Source organism: Palaemon carinicauda, chromosome 11, assembly GCF_036898095.1.
Source record: "Palaemon carinicauda isolate YSFRI2023 chromosome 11, ASM3689809v2, whole genome shotgun sequence".
Classification (NCBI taxonomy): domain Eukaryota; kingdom Metazoa; phylum Arthropoda; class Malacostraca; order Decapoda; family Palaemonidae; genus Palaemon; species Palaemon carinicauda.
In genome coordinates this window covers 117,863,693-117,885,320 of record NC_090735.1, presented here as the reverse complement: position 1 = coordinate 117,885,320, position 21,628 = coordinate 117,863,693, and the positions used below count along the sequence as shown (strand labels likewise).

Genomic DNA, 21,628 nt, shown 5'->3' with positions numbered 1-21,628 from the left:
CGTGATGATCACATGATCATGTGATGATCACGTGATACTGTAATGATCACATGATACTGTGATGATCACAGGATCATATAATGATCATATGATCATGTGATGAGATGATCACATGATACTGTAATGATCACATGATCATGTGATGATCACAAGATACTGTAATGATCACATGATCATGTGATGATCACATGATACTGTAATGATCACATGATCATGTAATGATCATATGATCATATGATCACAGTATCATGTGATCATTCCAGTATCATGTGATCATTCCAGTATCATGTGATCATCACATGATGATCACATGATCATATAATCATCACATGATCATATAATCATCACATGATCATGTGATCATCACATGATCATTTGATCATCACATGATCATGTGATCATCACATGATCATGTGATCATCATATGATCATGTGATCATCACAGTATCATGTGATCATCACAAGATACTGTAATGATCACATGATACTGTAATGATCACATGATACTGTAATGATCACATGATCATGTGATCATCACATGATCATGTGATCATCATATCATGTGGTGAACATATGATTATTTGATCATCATATCATGTGGTGATCATATGATCATGTGATCATCACATGATCATGTGATCATCACATGATCATGTGATCATCACATGATCATGTGATCATCACATGATCATGTGATCATCACATGATCATGTGATCATCACATGATCATGTGATCATCACATGATCATGTGATCATCACATGATCATGTGATCTTCACATGATCATGTGATCTTCACATGATCATGTGATCATCACATGAGCATGTGGTGATCATTTGATCATGTGATGATCACATGATACTGTGATGATCACATGATCATGTGATGATCACATGATCATGTGATGATCACATGATCATGTGATGATCACATGATCATGTGATGATCACATGATCATGTGATGATCACATGATACAGTAATGATCAAATGATCATGTAATGATCACATGATCATGTGATCATCACATGATCATGTGATCATCACATGATCATTTGATCATCACATATGATACTGTAATGATCACATGATACTGTAATGATCACATGATACTGTGATGAGCACACATCATGTTATGATCATATGATCATGTGATCATCACATCATCATGTGATCATCACATGATCATGTGAATGTGATCATCACACGATCTTCTGATCATCACATGATCATGTGATCATCACATGATTATGAGAATGTGATCATCACATGATCATGTGATCATTACAGTATCATGTGATCATCATCTGATCATCACCTGATCATCTAATCATCACATGATCATGTGATGATCACATGATCATAAGATGATCACATGGTCATGTGATGATCACATGATCGTGTGATGATCACATTCACATGATCATGTGATGATCACATGATCATGTGATGATCACATGATCATGTGATGATCACATGATCATGTGATGATCACATGATCATGTGATGATCACATGATCATGTGATGATCACATGATCATGTGATGATCACATGATCATATGATGATCACATGATCATATGATCATCACAGTATCATGTGATCATTACAGTATCATATGTGATGATCATGTGATCATTACAGTATCATGTGATCACATGATCATATGATCATGTGATCATCACAGTATCATGTGATCATTACAGTATCATGTGATCATCACATGATCATGTGATCATCACATTATACTGTAATGATCACATGATCATGTGATCATCACATATGATACTGTAATGATCATATGATCATGTGATCACATGATCATGTGATCAAATGATCATGTGATGATCACAGGATCATGTGATGATCACAGGATCATGTGATCATCACAGGATCATGTGATCTTCACACGATCATGTGATCATCACACGATCATGTGATCATCGATCACATGATCATGTGATCATCACATAATCATGTGATGATCAAATGCTCATGTGATGATCACATGATTATTTGATGATGACATGATCATGTGATGATGACATGATATTGTAATGATCACATGATCATCACATGATCAAGTGATCATTACAGTATAATGTGATATCACATGATCATGTGATCATCACATGATCATGCATCAAATGATCATCTGATTATGACATGGTCATGCGTCACATTATGTGATCATCACCTGATCATATGATCATCACATCATCTAATCATCACCTGGTCATGTGATGATCACATGATCATGTGGTGATCACATGATCATGTAATGATCATGTGATCATCACAGTATCATGTGATCATCACAGTATCATGTGATCATCACAGTATCATGTGATCACATGATCTTGTGATCATCACATGAACATGTGTTCATCATCACCTGATCATATGATGATCACCTGATCATGTGATGATCACATGATCATGTGATGATCACATGATCATGTAATGATCACATGATCATGTGATCATCAAATGATCATGTGATCATGTGATCATTACAGTATCATGTGATCATCACATGATCATTTGATCATCACATGATCATCACATGATCATTTGATCATCACATGATCATCACATGATTATATGATCATATAATCATGTGATCATCACAGTATCATGTGATCATTACAGTATCATGTGATCATCACATGATACTGTAATGATCACATGATACTGTAATGATCATATGATCATGTGATCATCACGTGATCATGTGATCATCATATCATGTGGTGATCATATGATCCTTGATACTGTGATGATCAAATGATCATGTGATGATCACATGATCATGTGATGATCACATGATCATGTGATGATCACATGATCATGTGATGATCACATGATACTGTAATGATCACATAATCATGTGATCATCACATGATCATGTGATGATCACATGATCATGTGATGATCACATGATCATGTGATGATCAAATGATCATGTGATGATCAAATGATCATGTGATCATCACATGATCATGTGATCACCACATGATGTGATCTTCACATAATCATGTGATCATCATATGATCATCACAGTATCATGTGATCATCATAGTATCATGAACACATGATCATGTGATCATCACATGATCATGTGATCATCATATGTGGTGATCACATGATCATCACATGATCATGTGATGATCACATGATACTGTGATCATCACATGATCATGTGATGATCACATGATCATGTGATCACCACATATGATGATCACATGATCATGTGTTAATGATACTGTGATGATCACATGATACTGTGATGATCATATGATCATGTGATGATCACATGATTATGTGATGATCACATGATTATGTGATGATCACATGTGTCATTTGATGATCACATGATCATTTGATCATCACATGATCATTTGATCATCACATGATCATTTGATCATCACATGATCATGTGATCATCACATGATCATGTTATGATCACATGCTTATGTGATCATTACAGTATCATGTGATCATCACATGATCATGTGATCATCACATGATCATGTGATCATCACATGATCATGTGATCATCACAGTATCAAGGATCATATGATCACCACATGATATGATGATCACATGATCATGTGATGATCACATGATCATGTGATGATCACATGATCATATGATCATTACAGTATCATGTGATCATTACAGTATCATGTGATGATCATGTGATCATTACAGTATCAAGGATCATATGATCACCACATGATATGATGATCACATGATCATGTGATGATCACATGATCATGATCATGTGATCATTACAGTATCAATGATCATATGATCACCACATGATATGATGATCACATGATCATGTGATGATCACATGATCATGTGATGATCACATGATACTGTGATGATCACATGATTATGTGATGATCATATAATCATGTGATGATCATGTGATGATCAAATGATCATGTGATGATCACATGATACTATAATGATCACATGATCACATGATCATGTGATGATCACATGATCATGTGATGATCACATGACCCTGTGATGATCACATGATCATGTGATCATTACATGATCATATGATCATTACATGATCATATGATCATCACAGTATCTTGTGATCATCACATGATCATGTGATCATCACATGATCATGTGATCATCACATGATCATGTGATCATCACATGATCAGGTGATCATCACATGATCAGGTGATGATGAACACATGTTCATGTGATGATCACAAGATCATGTGATCACATGATACTGTGATGATCACATGATACTGTGATGATCACATGATACTGTGATGATCACATGATACTGTGATGATCACATGATCATGTAATGATCATATGATCATTACATGATCATGTGATCACCACATGATCATGTGATCATCACATGACCAGGTGATGATTAGATGATGTGATGATCATATGATCAGGTGATGATCACATAATGTGACGCATGACCGTGTCATAATCAGATGATCATTTGACGCATGATCATGTGATGATCACATGATCATGTGATATCACATTATACTGTAATGATCATATGATACTGTAATGATCACTTGATCATGTGATGATCACATGACACTGTAATGATCACATGATCATGTGATCATTACAATATCATGTCATCATCACATGATCATGTCATCATCAAATAATCATGTGATCATCACATGAGCATTTGATCATCACATGATTATGTGATGATCACATGATCATGTGATCGATGATCACATGATCATGTGATCGATGATCACATGATCGTGTGATGATCACATGATCATGTGATGATCACATGATCGTGTGATGATCACATGATCCTGTGATGATCACATGATCATGTGATGATCACATGATCGTGTGATGATCACATGATCATGTGATGATCACATGATCATGTGATGATCACATGATCATGTGATGATCACATGATACTGTAATGATCACATGATTATATGATCATCACATGATCATGTGATGATCACATGATTATATGATCATCACATGATCATATGATCATCACATGATCATATGATCATCACAATCATGTGATCATCACATATGATACTGTGATGATCACATGATACTGTAATGATCACATGATACTGTGATGAGCATCACATCATGTGGTGATCATATGATCATGTGATGATCACATGATCATATGATCATCACATGATCATATGATCATCACTTGATTATAGGATCATTACAGTATATCATATGATCATTGCACTATCATGTGATCATTACAGTATCATTTGATCACCACATGATCATGTGATCTCACATGATCATTTTATCTCACATGATCTTGTGATCATCACATGATCATGTGATCATCACATGATCATGTGATGATCACATGATCATGTGATGATCACATGATCTTGTGATGAGCACATGATCATTTGATGATCACATGATCATTTGATGATCACATGATACTGTAATGATCACATGATACTGTAATGATCACATGATACTGTAATGATCATGTGATGATCACATGATCATGTGATGATCACATGATCATGTGATGATCACATGATCATATGATGATCACATGATCATATGATCACCACATGATGTGATCATTACAGTATCATGTGATCATTACAGTATCATATGATATCACATGATCATGCGTCACATGATCATGCGTCAAATGATCATGTGATTATCACACGATCATGCGTCACATTATGTGATCATCACATGATCATGTTGATTATCACATGGTCAAGATTATCACATGATCATGTGATGATCAATATGATCATGTGATCATGATTATGTGATCTTCACATGATCATGTGATGATCATATTTCCACATGATAATTACATTACCAAATTATGATCACATGATCATCACATGATTATGTGATCATCACATGACCATGTGATTATCACATGACCATGTGATCATCACATGATCATGTGATTATCATGATCATGTGATAATTACATGATCATGTGATCATAACCATCACATTAAGATGATCATATCATGATCATGATTATCACATGGTCATGATTATCACATGATCATGTGATGATCAACATGATTATGTGATCATGATCATGTGATCTCCACATGATCTTGTGATCATATGATCACATGATAATTACTTGATCAAATTATGATTTCATGTGATCATCACCTGACCATGTGATCATCACATGATCATGTGATCATCACATGCTCATGTAATCACATGATCATCTCATCATCACATGAACATGTGATCATTACAGTATCATGTGATCATCACATGATCATGTGATCATTACAGTACCATGTGATCATTACATGATCATGCATCAAATGATCATGTGATTATCACCCGTTAAACGATCATGTGATTATCACACGATCATGCGTCACATTGTGATCATTACAAGATCATACATCAAATGATCATGTGATTATCACATGATTATCACGGTCATGCGATATGATGATGATCAGATCATTATGATCATGTGATCATGATCACGTGATCATATAATATCATATTAACATTATATGATCATAATTTTCACAGTTTTGTGATGATCACATGGTTGTGATCACATGATCCTGATGATCACATGATCATCACATGATCTTGTGATCATCACATGATCATGTGATCATCACATGATCATGTGGTCATCACATGATCATCTGATCATCACATGATCATGTGGTCATCACATGATCATCTAATCATCACATGATCATGTGATCATCACATGATCATGTGATCCTCATCACTTGTTCATGTGATCATCATAACATGATCATGTGATTATTACATGACCATGTGATCATCACATGATCATCACATTATGGTGATCATCACATGATCATTTGATAATCATGTGATCACGATCATCACATGAATGTGATGCGCATGATCATGTGATGATCAGGATCATGTGATGATCATGTGATCACGATCATCACATGATTTTGATGCGCATCACAATCATTTGATGATCGTGATCACATGTTTATCACATGATCATGTGATGATCATCATAATGTGATGATCATGATCACATGATCATGTGATGATCACATGGTCATGTAATTATCACATGATCATGTTATGATGATCACATGAACATGTGATGATGATCACATGATCATGTGATGATTAGATGATCATGTGATGACCACATGATCATGTGATGATCAGATGATCATGTGATGACCACATGATCATGTGATGATCACATGATCATGTGATGATCACAAGATCATGTGATGATCACGTGATCATCAGGATCATGTGATCACAACCATGTGATCATCACATAACTGTGAAAATTATGATCATGTAATGTTAATATGATATTATATGATAATGTGATCATGATCACATGATCATAATGATCTGATCATCATCATATCGCATGACCATGATAATCATGTGATAATCACATGATCATGTGATATATGATCTTGTAATGATCACAATGTGACGCATGATCGTGTGATAATCACATGATCATTTAACGGGTGATAATCACATGATCATTTGACGCATGATCATGTCACGCATGATCATGTGATATCACATGGTACTGTGATGATCACATACTGTTATGATCACATGATCATGTGATGATCACATGATACTGTAATGATCACATGTTCATGTGATGATGAGATGATCATGTGATTAGATGATCATGTGATGATCTCATGGTCAGGTGATGATCACATGAAATCATAATTTGATCAAGTAATTATGTGATCATATGATCATCACAAGATCATGTGGAGATCACATGATCATGATCACATAATCATGTTGATCATCACATGATCATGTGATAATCATGACCATGTGATGATCAATATGATCATGTGATCATGATCATGTGATCTTCACATGATCATGTGATCTTCACATGATCATGTGATGATCATATTTCCACATAATTACATTACCAAATTATGATCTCATGATCATCACATGATCATGTGATCATCACATGACCATGATTGTGATGCGCATGATCATGTGATGATCAGGATCATGTGATGATCATATGATCATGTGATGATCATGATCGTGTGATTATGATTATCACTTGACCATGATCATCACAAAATCGTGATCATCACATGATCATGATCATCACATGATCATGATCATCACATTTTCACAATCATCACATGATCATGTCATCATTACATTGTCACGTGATGATCAAAATGATCATGATCAACATGACCATGTGATGATCATGATCATAATCATGATTGCGATCATCACATGATCATATGATCATCATGATCATAATCATGATTGCGATCATCACATGATCATATGATCATCACATGGCCATATAATCATCTCATGATCTTGACGGATCATGTGATTATCATGATCATGTAATGATCATATGATAAATGATGATCAGGATCATGTGATGATTATGATCAAATGATAAATCATGATCAGGATCATGTGATGATCATGATCATTAATTTTGTTTTCACTAATCTTCCATTAATTAAAAAAGCACGTGTTATAAAGCATGACCTTTTTCATATCGCGTGTTAATGTGAGTAATTTAATTACTGAACTCAATGTCACTTACTAGTTTCAATTTCAATTAATGATTCATTAGTTTTGATTTCAGTAATCCTCCATTAATTTAAGAATCGCCTTTTATCAATCATTACCTTCTTTTATATCACATACCTGTTAATTTGAATAATTATTTAATTATGCATTAATTAAATACCGCCTTAATTACTTACCAATTGAATGCTTGACCTCCTACAGGAGCTTTGCGACATGGGCTCCTGTGCGACAGACACCTGGTTCTTCTCGACCTGGGAAGAGAGGTGCTCTGAAGAATGCGGCGACGGCGTCCAGAGGCGCCGAGTTCACTGTTCAGGTGATGCCCTTGACAACCAGGTGACCGAGACCTCCTGTGACCCCGAGCAGAGGCCGGCCACCACAAGGGCGTGTACATCCGACAGAGGGTGCGGCGGCAAGTGGTTTACCGGTAAATGAGAAGGATTTTCTTTAATGAGATGTTGCCTCTGTATTTGTTGCAGGAGAAAAATTAAGTTAAAACGTGGTTGGAAAACTTTATTCATATTCTAACTTAATTGTTAAAATCTGAGTATTTAGGTTATAATTAAATTGATATTTAATTTAATTGTTAAAATCTGAGTATTTAGATTCTAATTAAATTGATATTTAATTAAATTGTTAAAATATGAGTTTAGTTATATTCTAATTTAATTGTTAAAATCTGAGTGTATTTATATTTTAATTAATTGTAAGTTCTGAAACACCTGGTTATGTTTATTCATTTTATAGAACATAGTTTTCATACTTTTCACTAGTCAAAGAAATACTTTAAAAACCAAGAATTATTTATTGTTTGATCAAAGGAAGTTCTTAAGATCTCGTAGCTGTAGTTTGTGTGACATTGCTGGAACAAATTCTTTTATTTTACTTCGCTATTAACTATGCACTTTGTTTTCTTTTATTGTTATTATTAAATACTGAAATATCGCAAATGTTGTTACATTTTTATAGTGTTTTATATTTTCCTGTATATGATATCGAAGAGGTTCGTAAGAGGTGCAATTTTCCACGAATATTTCAGGTGTTATTGTTTCTCTCTCTCTCTCTCTCTCTCTCTCTCTCTCTCTCTCTCTCTCTCTCTCTCTCTCTCTCTCTCTCTCTCTCTCTCTCTCTCTCTCTCTATATATATATATATATATATATATATATATATATATATATATATATATATATATATATATACACACACACATATAATTATATCGCGTATGTATAATATACGTGATAACTTATACATTTTATTTAAATATTTACAAAATATCACGTTGACGTAAGTACTAGATCTACTAAGAGTAAAACAGAGACATCATCCGGGTAAGGTAAAAATGATTGTGCAAAATTTGAAGAAACAAAGTTCATTCCTGCTTATGTTCGCAGAAAAAAAAAATACAGCGAAGCAACTAAAAAGGAGTTTAGCCTTTGCAACAAACTATTATGCTTTGCAATTTTTAAGGCTTGACATTAATGCTTGCACGACAGGGGAGGAAGGCCAGAGACTCAAAGTTTATAATGTCAACGGCGGAAAGAGCATTCTCGGCAATTCCATTTGGAGAAACCTTTTAGACCCCGTTTTCTTTGTGAATGTATTTGAAGTATTCATTACGTTTATGATTTTAATTTTCTAGATGGCAGTGTTTGTACCTTAGCGTGGTTATAGTTTCAAATACACTTTTAAAACGCTTAGAGAAGACTAAAATTACTGCCAGGTCTTTACTCAGATATCATCTATAACTTTTAAAATGCTTCCTGAATACTTAAACAACTTTTTTCTTATTAAATCGTTTATATATTGTTGTTTTAGATGCAGCTTAAGAATTCAGTACGGATTCCTTATACATACACAGTACAATTAGGGCCATGACAGATATCGCCATAATAAAATTTTATTAAGAATATTGTTGATAAAACAATTACCTAGAACACTTAATTCAATTCACATTTGAATACAAAGCTTTGTTAGAATAACAACAAAATAAAAATTCTAATAATATTTTCTATTTACATTTCCTCGAAAAGCTATCGTTTAGACTAACATTTAACAATTTGGAAAGAGGGAATTTGGCCTACTGTACTTCAAAGACGTTCACCTGTTCATCAACCAATAATTGCGCAGTTTAATTTCAATTTGTTGATAATATTTTTTTCTGCTGTTCAAAAACACAATCAAGACACAAAATAAAGAGACGACTTTGTCAATTGTAACAAAATGCTTTTCCAGCCCCTTGTGCAAAATTGATATGTTCTTTGCGTGCAACTGTTGAATATAATATATATATATATATATATATATATATATATATATATATATATATATATATATATATATATATTTATATATGTGTATATATATACATAAATATATGTATGTATATTTATATATATATATATATATATATATATATATATATATATATATATATATACATCAATATATATATATGTATATTTATATATATATATACATGTAAACATATATACATATATACATATATACATAAATTATATATATATATATATATTATATTTATTATGTATGTATCTATGTATGTATGTGTGTACATATATGTAGGTAGATAGATAGATAGGCGTGTATATATATATATATATATATATATATATATATATATATATATATATATATATATATATATATATATATTTATATATGCATGTATAGATTATTCAACTGAAAATTATATTTTCCCTTTATAGAGATTTGGCAACATTTTCATGAACATAATATTCATCTTATTTTAAAATAAAGTACACAAAATGCAATGTCAATTCTAGAATAATGTCATTTCAAGACCCTATGTTGTAAAAGTCATATCTATAATGCAAGCAATGCTTTTGATGGTAAATTGATGGACGCTAGGCATAAGTAAATCGAAAGAGGATTATATTTCAATTATTTAGTAATAATATCGCAGCGGTTAGTGATGCCAAAGTTTCTTTCGGAAGACCTTGAGATAGAATTTTATTGTTTTACTAATTTTATTAGAGATATATAGCATTCTAAAATCTATAAAAATGTAAAGTCTCACCTTTTCTGAGTGGGAATACCTTTCCTTGGTGAAAGGGTTTGTATATCGCCATGATCAGCAAGGCTGTACTACTCAGGGCCACCCATACTCGGTTGGTTTGCCGTGAGCGATCAGATAAGTGTCTCCCACACTCATAAATCAGCCGTGACCAGCATGGTGATAAAAATTGCCTAACTCCAGACATGACTAAGGACATGTCTGAGGTCTTTATCCTGCAGTGGACTAGAAACGGCTGCATTTGATATTGTTGCATAGTCTCTCCAGCCTAACGTTCCCTGGACGTAACAGATTACATGTTGCTCAGTCCTTTCACTCCATTCTTCTCCCAGAGGCTTATGTTTTTGTCTGATTTTCTATTCTTATACAGTGAAAAGAAATTCATAAAAGTAAAAAAAAAATAAAGAAATCCGTTACTAGAAATCCTCCTAGAACCAACTAGATAATTCGTACAAGTAGAATATTTCATTTTTTATGATTTTTTTTCTTAAAGGTTAGAATTTGATTAAATATTGAATTTCACAAGTGGGAATAAAATGGGTATAAATTAAAGACTTTAAACTACTGATTTCGTTTACACTTTTATGTTGATATATGTTTACGAGCTCGCATAGGTGATGCATTCATATTTTGCCTAACAATGGCATCTCTGGAGACACACTGATATATAAAGCTTAGCCTCAGAAGACAGTGTTGCCAAAGCTTAATTCTATTTAATGACTAGTTGTGGTAAAAAAAAAAAAAGGAAAAAAAATTAAAACCAGAAAAACGAGGAGTAAAAGTTAGGCAAATTGTTTTGCGTCACCAGACAAAAATGTAAGCCTTAATGGACTATAGCAAGCAATTAAAGTCATAGTTAGCAAAGAACGAGATTTCAAGGGCAAATATATACATGACATGACATAATCTCTCCTAATATTTTTTTTTTTATTTTATTTTTTTTTTTTTTTTGCCCAACGCGTAAGACTCGAGTCGCCATGAATTATCAGCGGATATTACTGCTTACTGTAAGTCATATATTATCAACTTTGCATACAGTAACTAGCCATCAATTATTTGCGGGCACCAAAACATGTACCGAGTCATCATAAATTATCAGCGAGCTCCAATATTTAAATTAAACGTTATAGTGTATATTACAGATGGGTCACTTACTGCTTATACATGTGTATAAATCAACAGTCAAGAATATCTCAAGTAGTTTTAAAATAATATCCACATATTTCCTCAAAGAAGAGCAAGTTCTAGCCTTAGCAGGTGAACATCTTATTGCATTTTCAAATATTTCCCATTCATATTTCAGTGATAGTGTGGTGTGGTAAGTTTAGGGAACTAATGTATTTTTGGCGCTATTACTATTATCAATTTAATTAAGTAATGAAAAAAAGGATTTTCTAAAAGCCCGAAGACACAACCGTTTAAACACCAATCCCTCCAAGAGGTAAAATATTCACAGACTTGATCACAAAATGGCGTGTTGCGAAAGTCTTTTGAGATTTTAGTGGATCAGTGTATCCTTAAGACTGTTTTTTAATTCATTCATATTGCATTCATATTGCCCCGTTGCCTGATCTTCAGCTGCTGTCATCTTAAAACTCGCGGCCAAGTCATTTTTTTTTTCATTCATAATCAGGATATTAATCTCTGGTACCTTGTTCAGTTGGTTCTTTACGCATGTTACATAAGATTATTTATAATTCAGATAATTTACTGCACTCAGATGTTCCCGGACTATAACCATCGTATTATAGTCGTGTAGTTACGGCGATTCTATTCTCCATCATAAGACATAAAACTACACAGTATTCTGGAATTTTTATTCCATCTGTGAGCAGATTGTTGAATGATCTTCCTAATCAGGCAGTTGAATCAGTGGAAATTCTGAAGTTTAACTTCGAGTAAATTCTTTCATGTAGAGCAGAATGACATACATCTTGTTTTGTAGTTTATATATGATTAATCTGTTTTAACGTTATCAACTATCTTGAAATATTTTATATTTTTTTTATTAATTTCTTATATATGAATTAGTTTATTTGCTGTTCCCTTATTTCCTTTCATCAATGGGCTACTTCCCTGTTGGAACCCTTGTGTATGTAGCATACTGTGACGGCGAGCAGTTAGGTTGTAACTGAGAGACTCGTGAATGCAACTGAACTTTAATTGGTGTTTTTGGTCGAAGCTTGAGTATTTATACAACCCGTTCCAGTCAAGAACGGCACAAAAATTCAAACACAATAATGCGGGAAAATACATGAATAGACGGGTTATCAGCGAGAGGGGAAAGCGATACCGACAATATCCAAAATGTAAGAAACAAGTAAGAAATAGCGTTACAATGTACGAGCGTGTGTGATACAGTATTATTATCATTATCAATTGCTTAGCTACAACTCTAGTTGGAAAAGCAGGATGCTATAAGCCAAGAAGCTTCAACAGGGAAAATAGCCCAATGAGGTAAGGAAACAAGGAAAAATGAAATATTTCAGGAACTAACAGCATTGAGATAAATACCTCCTATGTAAACTATAAAAACTTTAACAAAACAAGAAGAAGAGAAATAAGATAGTATAGTGTGCCCGAGTGTACCCTTAAGCAAGAGAACTCCAACCCAAGACAGTGGAAGGCCATGGTACCGTGGCTACGGCACTACCCAAGATTAGAGAACAATGGTTTGATTTTAGTGTCTTTCTTTTAGAAGAGCTTCTTACCTTAGCTAGCGGTACAATACTGCTTTTCCAACCAAGGTTGTAGCTTGGCTAATAATAATAATAATAATAATAATAATGATAATAATAATTGTAGAGAGAGAGAGAGAGAGAGAGAGAGAGAGAGAGAGAGAGAGAGAGAGAGAGAGAGAGAGAGAGAGAGTATTAGTATCGCGGTGTTCTTCAAGTTTAGTTAAGTAAACCTATCTACAATTCTTTATCGTTTATTTAATTCGAATACAACCTGTATTCGTTAGTTCGTAAATATTATGATGTTATCTTAACCCACTATTATTTTATAGAGGATAAGATTTCATCCTCTAATTTTTTAGCAATCTTTACTGACATGTCTTTAGTACTTGTATTTTTTCCTGTTCCCCAGAGTTCTACCCACTGTCTTGGGTTAGAATTCTCTTGCTTGAGGGTACTCTCACGCGCACGATTCTATTTGTTTCCTATTTCCTTTCCTCACTGGGCAATTTTTCAAGTTGGAGCCCTTGGGCTTATAGCTTATTGCTTTTCCAACTAGGGTTGTAGCTTAGCTAGAAATATTAGAATAATAATAATAATAATAATAATAATAATAATAATAATAATAATAATAATGATGATGATGATACCCCTCGTAACATTTTATTCCTCAAAAAGGTTTATACGTGCTTTGTTGAAAGCAAGAAATAACATTTATATAAACATTTTCAGTAATTGTTAAGAGAAGCACAATACTCCTGCACTGTGGTTCCCACGATCATTTTTCACAATTGCGCGACACAATCGCATCATTCCTCGCGTTACGATCACTAGCAAGAGCATGAAGACAGTGTTCATTAGCCTTGAAAGATTACGCTCGAAGTTAAGAAGAAATGATTCATTCTTGCAATGCTACTTTCATCAAGTCTTTCTTAATTAACAAAAGTTCGCCAGAGAAATCTTCATATAGTATCTCGTTTCTCCATTTTGTTGTTGATTTTTAATAAAGATAATGTAAGTGCATTTCAGGTTTTACTGCTTTGGTTGATTCTCATGAATTTCTGACGAGTTCTGGAACTACTTTAAACTTTATTTCTCAACAGTTCTGTTTATTGGTTGGTTGATTTATCTATATTCATTTTAAAGTTCCTTTAATTTTCATTCGGATATTTTTGTCTCTTCGTCATATTTTCATTTTGTAATCAGTGTATCAGACCAAGAGTTGAATCTCATAATTTAATAGGACAATTAGTTGTATTGCAGTTTATTCATTCACGAGTTTCATGCAGGCCTTACAATACTTTTTCGTGAAAATCTATTACTCTCTTTATTTCGCTTTGGCGCCAGTGACCATGGCGCTTGTCCCGCCAGAATAATTCTTAATTCATGAAATTTATTTTGCACATGTTCGTAGTTCCAAACCACTATGATATTTTGCGTTTAAATAAAATCCATTGAAATTCCCACTTGGCAGGTCCTTGGGGTGACTGCAGTTCAGAGTGTGGTCCTGGTCGTAGGTCGAGAGCAGTTGTGTGCGTCGAGTGGATCAGGGGACGTTGGAAGATTACAAGTGATGTCAGCAAGTGCAAAGCTGTTCCAAGGCCAGAAACCACCGAGGGTTGTACGAAGTCCTGCCCTCCTCAGTGGTATACCTCAGAATGGTCACAGGTAATGTAATGCTATTTTCAGTAGCTTCAAACACTGAAGATTTGGAATATAGTTTTTTATTCAACCAGTAGGATTATATAAATCTCCGATTATTAAAAAGATAACTTGGAAGGATATTATGGACAGGAGTTCCTCCATTGAAATTTCATGAATAGGGTGTGTAATTTAGCTCCTAAGAACATGGTTCTTTTACTTCTACAGTGCTCCGCATCTTGCGGAAGTGGTGTTCAAAGGAGAGAAGTAAAGTGCCTAAATGAAAAGCAGGAGGCTGCTTTAGATTGCACATCGGCAGAGAAGCCAGACACGAGGCAGCCGTGCAACACTCAGTCTTGTCATCAAGGTTAGTTCAGTTTCTGCGTGCAGTGATAAGCTGGCCTTCAGGTATCAGTTAGTATTACACTGAAATTGAATTTGTTTAGTTCCTCAAATTGTATAGGTGCTTTAATAAAAAAAAAAATATATTGCTCTTATTCATATTATCATAAATTCTTGTATGAAAAATAGATGATGTTTAAAAAAATAGTTTTGACAGTTCTTGCTTGATTCGTTAGTTTAAAATTTGATTCATTTTGAAATATATATTTACTGGTATTCACTACAGAGGATTCTGTTCTTTTAAAAGCCACTTTTTTCATGTTATATAAACAAATTAATAAAGATCTTTGATTTTGCCATGTCTTAGAGCAAGCAGATGAGAGTGCCAGCAACAGCTCAGTCAGAAATGAGGAGCCCCAAAAAGTACCGAGTTCTTCCGGGGATAGTGTAAACAGAAAAACCACAGGTAATATTGTTTTTCCAGGAGCAGATAGGGGCAGGCCTCTTGAAGTAACCAGCCCAGGGGTGGAAACTGTGAATGCGAGCACTCGCATATATTACGAGGAGAGGAGTAGGAACGCCAACGCGAGGGTAGACGGGGGTGATGATCATTCCAGCGCTAGTAGTGATGATGAAATCGATAATAGGGTTCCAGGTATACCTCCTGTTGTTGATGGTAGGAGAATTGGTCAAGACCTTGATAGCATTTCTGATCTGGATTCACAATACTCAGATAGTGAAGGAGATACTGACGGCTTTGGAGTTGATAACGAGGATGAGGAGAGCCCAAGTGACAGGTCTCACATCTCCAGAGGCAGTAGAGGGCGGCAGCCTCCTTCTGCACTGAGACCTGGAAGGCCATGGAAACCCGGTCTATCTACAGGTTGGCAGGGATCTTCTGAGAGCTTTAACATAGACGCTTTGTCTTGATTCCAATCCATCAAGAGAGCTTGCTGCTTGTCAGAACTTACAACAGATGTTTACATAAAAAATTACACGATTTCAGTAGTATCTTTTGCCGCCAGTTGCCTTTGGGAAGGGGAATAGTTGTTAGTTGGTATTCGCTGATTAGGAAATCTGTAACTGGCATGTAAACATTTAAACTATTAGGATGAGAATTCACTAATATCTTGAATGAAATGCATTTTAGCATCCTTGGTGAAATAATATGAAGAAATTCTGTGCTAAAATGCGACTGTTCATCTGTGAGATCGACAGAATAATCTTAGCCTGTTGCTTCTCCTGAGAGCCAATGCTTATGACCCACTGACTTTGAGTGAGGTTGTGAAACTGCATTTTCTTGCGTCCCTGCAAACTTTTCCGTGCTTGGTTTCATTTAAAGTTTCAAACTGTAAAAAAATAATTAGCTTTAGAAGTTTTAAAACTTAAATTTTATATATATATATATATATATATATATATATATATAATTTAATATATATATATGTATATATATATATATATATATATATATATATATATATATATGCATATATATATATATATATGCATATATATATATATATATATATATATATATATATATATATATATATATATATATATATATATATATATATATATAACAGCTTAAACTTGATAGCATTATTCATGGGTATGGAGCTTTGTGCAATATTTCTCACTGTTGTTCCTAATCATGGATGAAAAGCCTCTTTTCAATGCAGCTTTTAATGCTTTTGTGCACTGGTGTTTGACTTCGAGGTATCAGCATTGGCCAAATGAAGCAAATATATCTCGTTAGCCCAGTCTAATGAATATTTTGTAAGCCCCTGAACATTTTTCGACCTTTCCTGCGTTTGTCCTGTTTGTCATACTTTTCTAATACTCGAGTGATACCCAATACTTTTTTGTTTTTGCAATTAAGGACAAATTAACACCAACAGCTTTTTGAGATTGGAGGCTTTATCGAATTGATTGTGAGGATGATATGAGTGTCTACTAACCCCCCCCCCCCCTACCACCCCATCTTGGATACATCTGCTTATTTTTCTTTTCTTTACGAAACTATTTCCTTGTTCTTTTTAAGATGCAGGGAATGAATTTGAAGAAGTGTTTAAGAAGAAATTATTTCTTCTATAATTCTCAGTTGTTAATTGTACATCATTAATTGTATTACTTTATATCGATAATGCAACCTTATTATTATCCAAGTCAAGTTGAATTTATTACTATTTATATATCATTAGTTCATAGTCATCATAGCTTGCTTCTAATATAGACATTTTTCTCTCTCTCTCTCTCTCTCTCTCTCTCTCTCTCTCTCTCTCTCTCTCTCTCTCTCTCTCTCTCTCTCTCTCTCTCCATATGTGCTTTATGCTAGCAGTAGTTTTATTAAACGAAATATGTTGTTTAATTAAAGCTTTAAGTTCCCTATTCATACATCTAAAGGAATCATGTCTATAGCTCACAAAATAAATGTTTAGTTATTAAAGTAAATTTTGAATACTTTAGAAATTCCCCATTTCATTATGAATATTATTCTTATATTGCTAAGCATTAACGCAAAATACCCTTTTTCCCTTACAGTGTCTTGCATAGACAGAATGAAGAACTGTCATCTAGTCTACAAAGCCCGACTCTGCCGTCTAAAGTACTACAATAAGCTGTGCTGTGAAACTTGTTCTAAAAACCAGTGAATGTAAAAAGCGATCGTTCGCTTTGGACTTTTTGTAGCAGCAACTGCAATCACTTGTAGTAAGCCCCTTTTAGTACTGCAATCGCAGCAAGGCTTTGAAGCAGCTCTCTGACTGCAAGTATATGAAGTGAGCGTAGAAGCCGCAAGCAGTAACCATAGCATGTGCACCATTGTAGACTTGATTGTGAGTTTCAGCAGGTATTATTTTTTTCTTAACGGAGAAAAAAAAAAAAGAAGTCATGTTGTGCATACAGTACTGTGAAACACCATTGCCTCATGGCATTGAAATTTAAAAGAAAAGGGCTTAATTTACGCCCTTAGTTTACAACTTTCCAAAGAACAAAGGCGGCTACACAGAGAATGATTATCTGAAAAAAATAAATATCCGAACTACAATGATGTTTTTTTGAAAAGCAGAGCTGTAATTAACCTCATGTTTCTAAAAGAAGAGCGTCTGCTTTACATTTATGTATCACAATTCGAAGTAAGAAAAGCGGAGAAAATCGCTCATATTCATATATACGAGTATAATAAAAACTTTAATGTTGAGGACAACGTGTATGGATGGTTAAACATTTTGTGACAACGGTAATGGTGATATACAACTGGAATGTATATAATATATAAATTATATATAGAAAATAGTTATAGTGGTAATATACGCATACTTTATTTACATGATGTGTAAATAGTAAGTATTAATATATCCAAGTCATAATGTTTAAAAATGTAGTCAGATAATAGTGCGAAGAGATGTTTTTATTCATACAATTGATAAAAAATGATCTGGAAAGTATAAGGAATTATTTTTTTTGTTCTTTTCATATAAGAATATGTATTAACGTTGAAACATCCAAGAGAAAAGTAAATTTTTTTTTTCGCCAACAATGATCGCAACATGGTTTTAATACAAGGTAACTTTCAAGAGAGTGAAACCCATTTCACCTTAGAGGAAAGTGAAGCACACAGTTCTGTGCTTCCCAGAATCTTGCAATGAGGTGAAAGATGTGTATATAATTAGATGTGTTTTTGCTTGTGGAGTGTAGGCAGTGATAAGTAAGCTAATAATGGAGTAAATGCAATTGATGTTTCTTAATTGGTATGCAAAAAGGCACACACTAACACCATATGGACTTTTAAAATATTGCAATTGTCTTTTGAAGTGAATAGCAGTTCACTTATTAGTCAAGCTTTTAAACATTTAAGGAATTTGTATTGACATTTGTGAAAACTCATCTCGGGGTAGATTAATTAACTGCACATTTTTAAGCTATGGCCAGAGACATCATTGAACACGAGAACAACTGTTAACTCTGTTTCCCAATATTTATAAGATTCCTGAAGAATGAAAGTGAGTATATTGTATTAATTTAGTCAGTAACTCTGATACTGTACTTCTCATTTGGTTGTAATTATGGAAATTTTGATTTTGTGTATGGAATATGTTTGTTGCAGCCTTACGGGCAGAAAAAAAAGGTCGGTTGGATTCTTTTTTTTAGAGACTTCTTTCTGGGTACGTTTCCGAATGGTAAGCGACTAATTAGTCAAGTGTGCACATAAGAGTCTAAATTAATACCGGACTGTTGAATATCAAAGTAAATGCCTCGTGCAAAAGGGATTCATTCATGTGCATGCTTTAGTCTAAAGTCATCAAAGCAGGAGCATTAAGTGAACATGCTCTTTAATGGGAATGAATTTGCTCTCCTCTTGAAATGAGAGGCTTGGAAATCCGAGTTTCATCGTTGGCGTTGCTCTGTCAACCCAAGACATGAATAAGGTCATTCATCCTCCCTGCGCCGATAGGGCTTGAGTGAGACTTCAAGCCACCAGAGGGACTAAAGGCTCATAGGCTTCATATCGAGTCATTTTATTTTAAAGAGTTAACGACAACCCTTCATGGGTTAGCAAAGAATGAATGCTGCATTTTAGTTTCCATCAGAACGCGAAATACTAATTCATTTTGGATTTAGACTTTAGATTGCAGGTTGAAAAACATTAAAAATAGATCCTTAAAAGCAGTCCTAAGAAACAGGTATTTATTATATATGGCATTTCACCATATCAATTTTTTTTTTCGTAGACTCCCTTTGTGGAGAGTTGTGGATTTTAATGAGTCGAACAAAAACACTTGAAGACTCTTCACTAACTAACAATCTACGCTTTTAAGAAAAGGGGACTTCATCACTTGATATTAATTAAATCGATATCTGAAATCTATCTTAGACACAAAAATACATTAAGACGCTCTTTGGAAAAGCTTGCTTAAGACTTGGTAAAACTAACGGACAGAAAATAATAGAGAAAAGAATTTTGGTCTTAGTGTGTCCGCTAAGTGTAATAGATAATAAGTAAAGGTTTGTCAGGGAATCTTGGCGGTTACTTCTTTTTCTTTCAAAGTAAATAAATACGATCGCCAATGGTGTGTGCTGGAAATTTTCCGTCCAAGAATTACGACAGAAAAATGGATTACCACTTTTCGACGACTGGAATTTTTTTCCTCCTGAATATCACACTGCGAATTCATTACCTCATTAACGGCGATTTTTAATGTCACAACAAATTCCAATGAAAGTAAATAAAAATATATATTTAGGCTATAGTATTTTATACTTTTTACGCTTGTAGTTCCCTTTTTCCAAATTCTCAAT

General features: G+C 33.8%; 1 protein-coding gene across 4 annotated transcripts; it reads left to right on the top strand.

The window, feature by feature from the left end:
* Nucleotides 1-8,808: 8,808 nt before the first annotated feature.
* LOC137650143 (ADAMTS-like protein 4) lies at nt 8,809-21,141 on the top strand. 4 transcript variants are annotated; one of them, XM_068383294.1, is made up of 5 exons: nt 8,809-9,031; nt 15,816-16,009; nt 16,211-16,349; nt 16,815-17,207; nt 18,872-21,141. In XM_068383294.1, the coding sequence occupies exons 1-5, from the start codon at nt 8,818-8,820 to the stop codon at nt 18,979-18,981; spliced, it is 1,050 nt and encodes a 349-aa protein (XP_068239395.1). In that variant the 5' UTR covers nt 8,809-8,817; the 3' UTR covers nt 18,982-21,141. The 4 variants fall into 4 exon arrangements, with proteins under 4 accessions (XP_068239395.1, XP_068239392.1, XP_068239396.1 ...); XM_068383291.1 differs by having other exon boundaries at nt 16,809-17,207; XM_068383295.1 differs by having other exon boundaries at nt 16,692-16,979.
* Nucleotides 21,142-21,628: the final 487 nt, after the last annotated feature.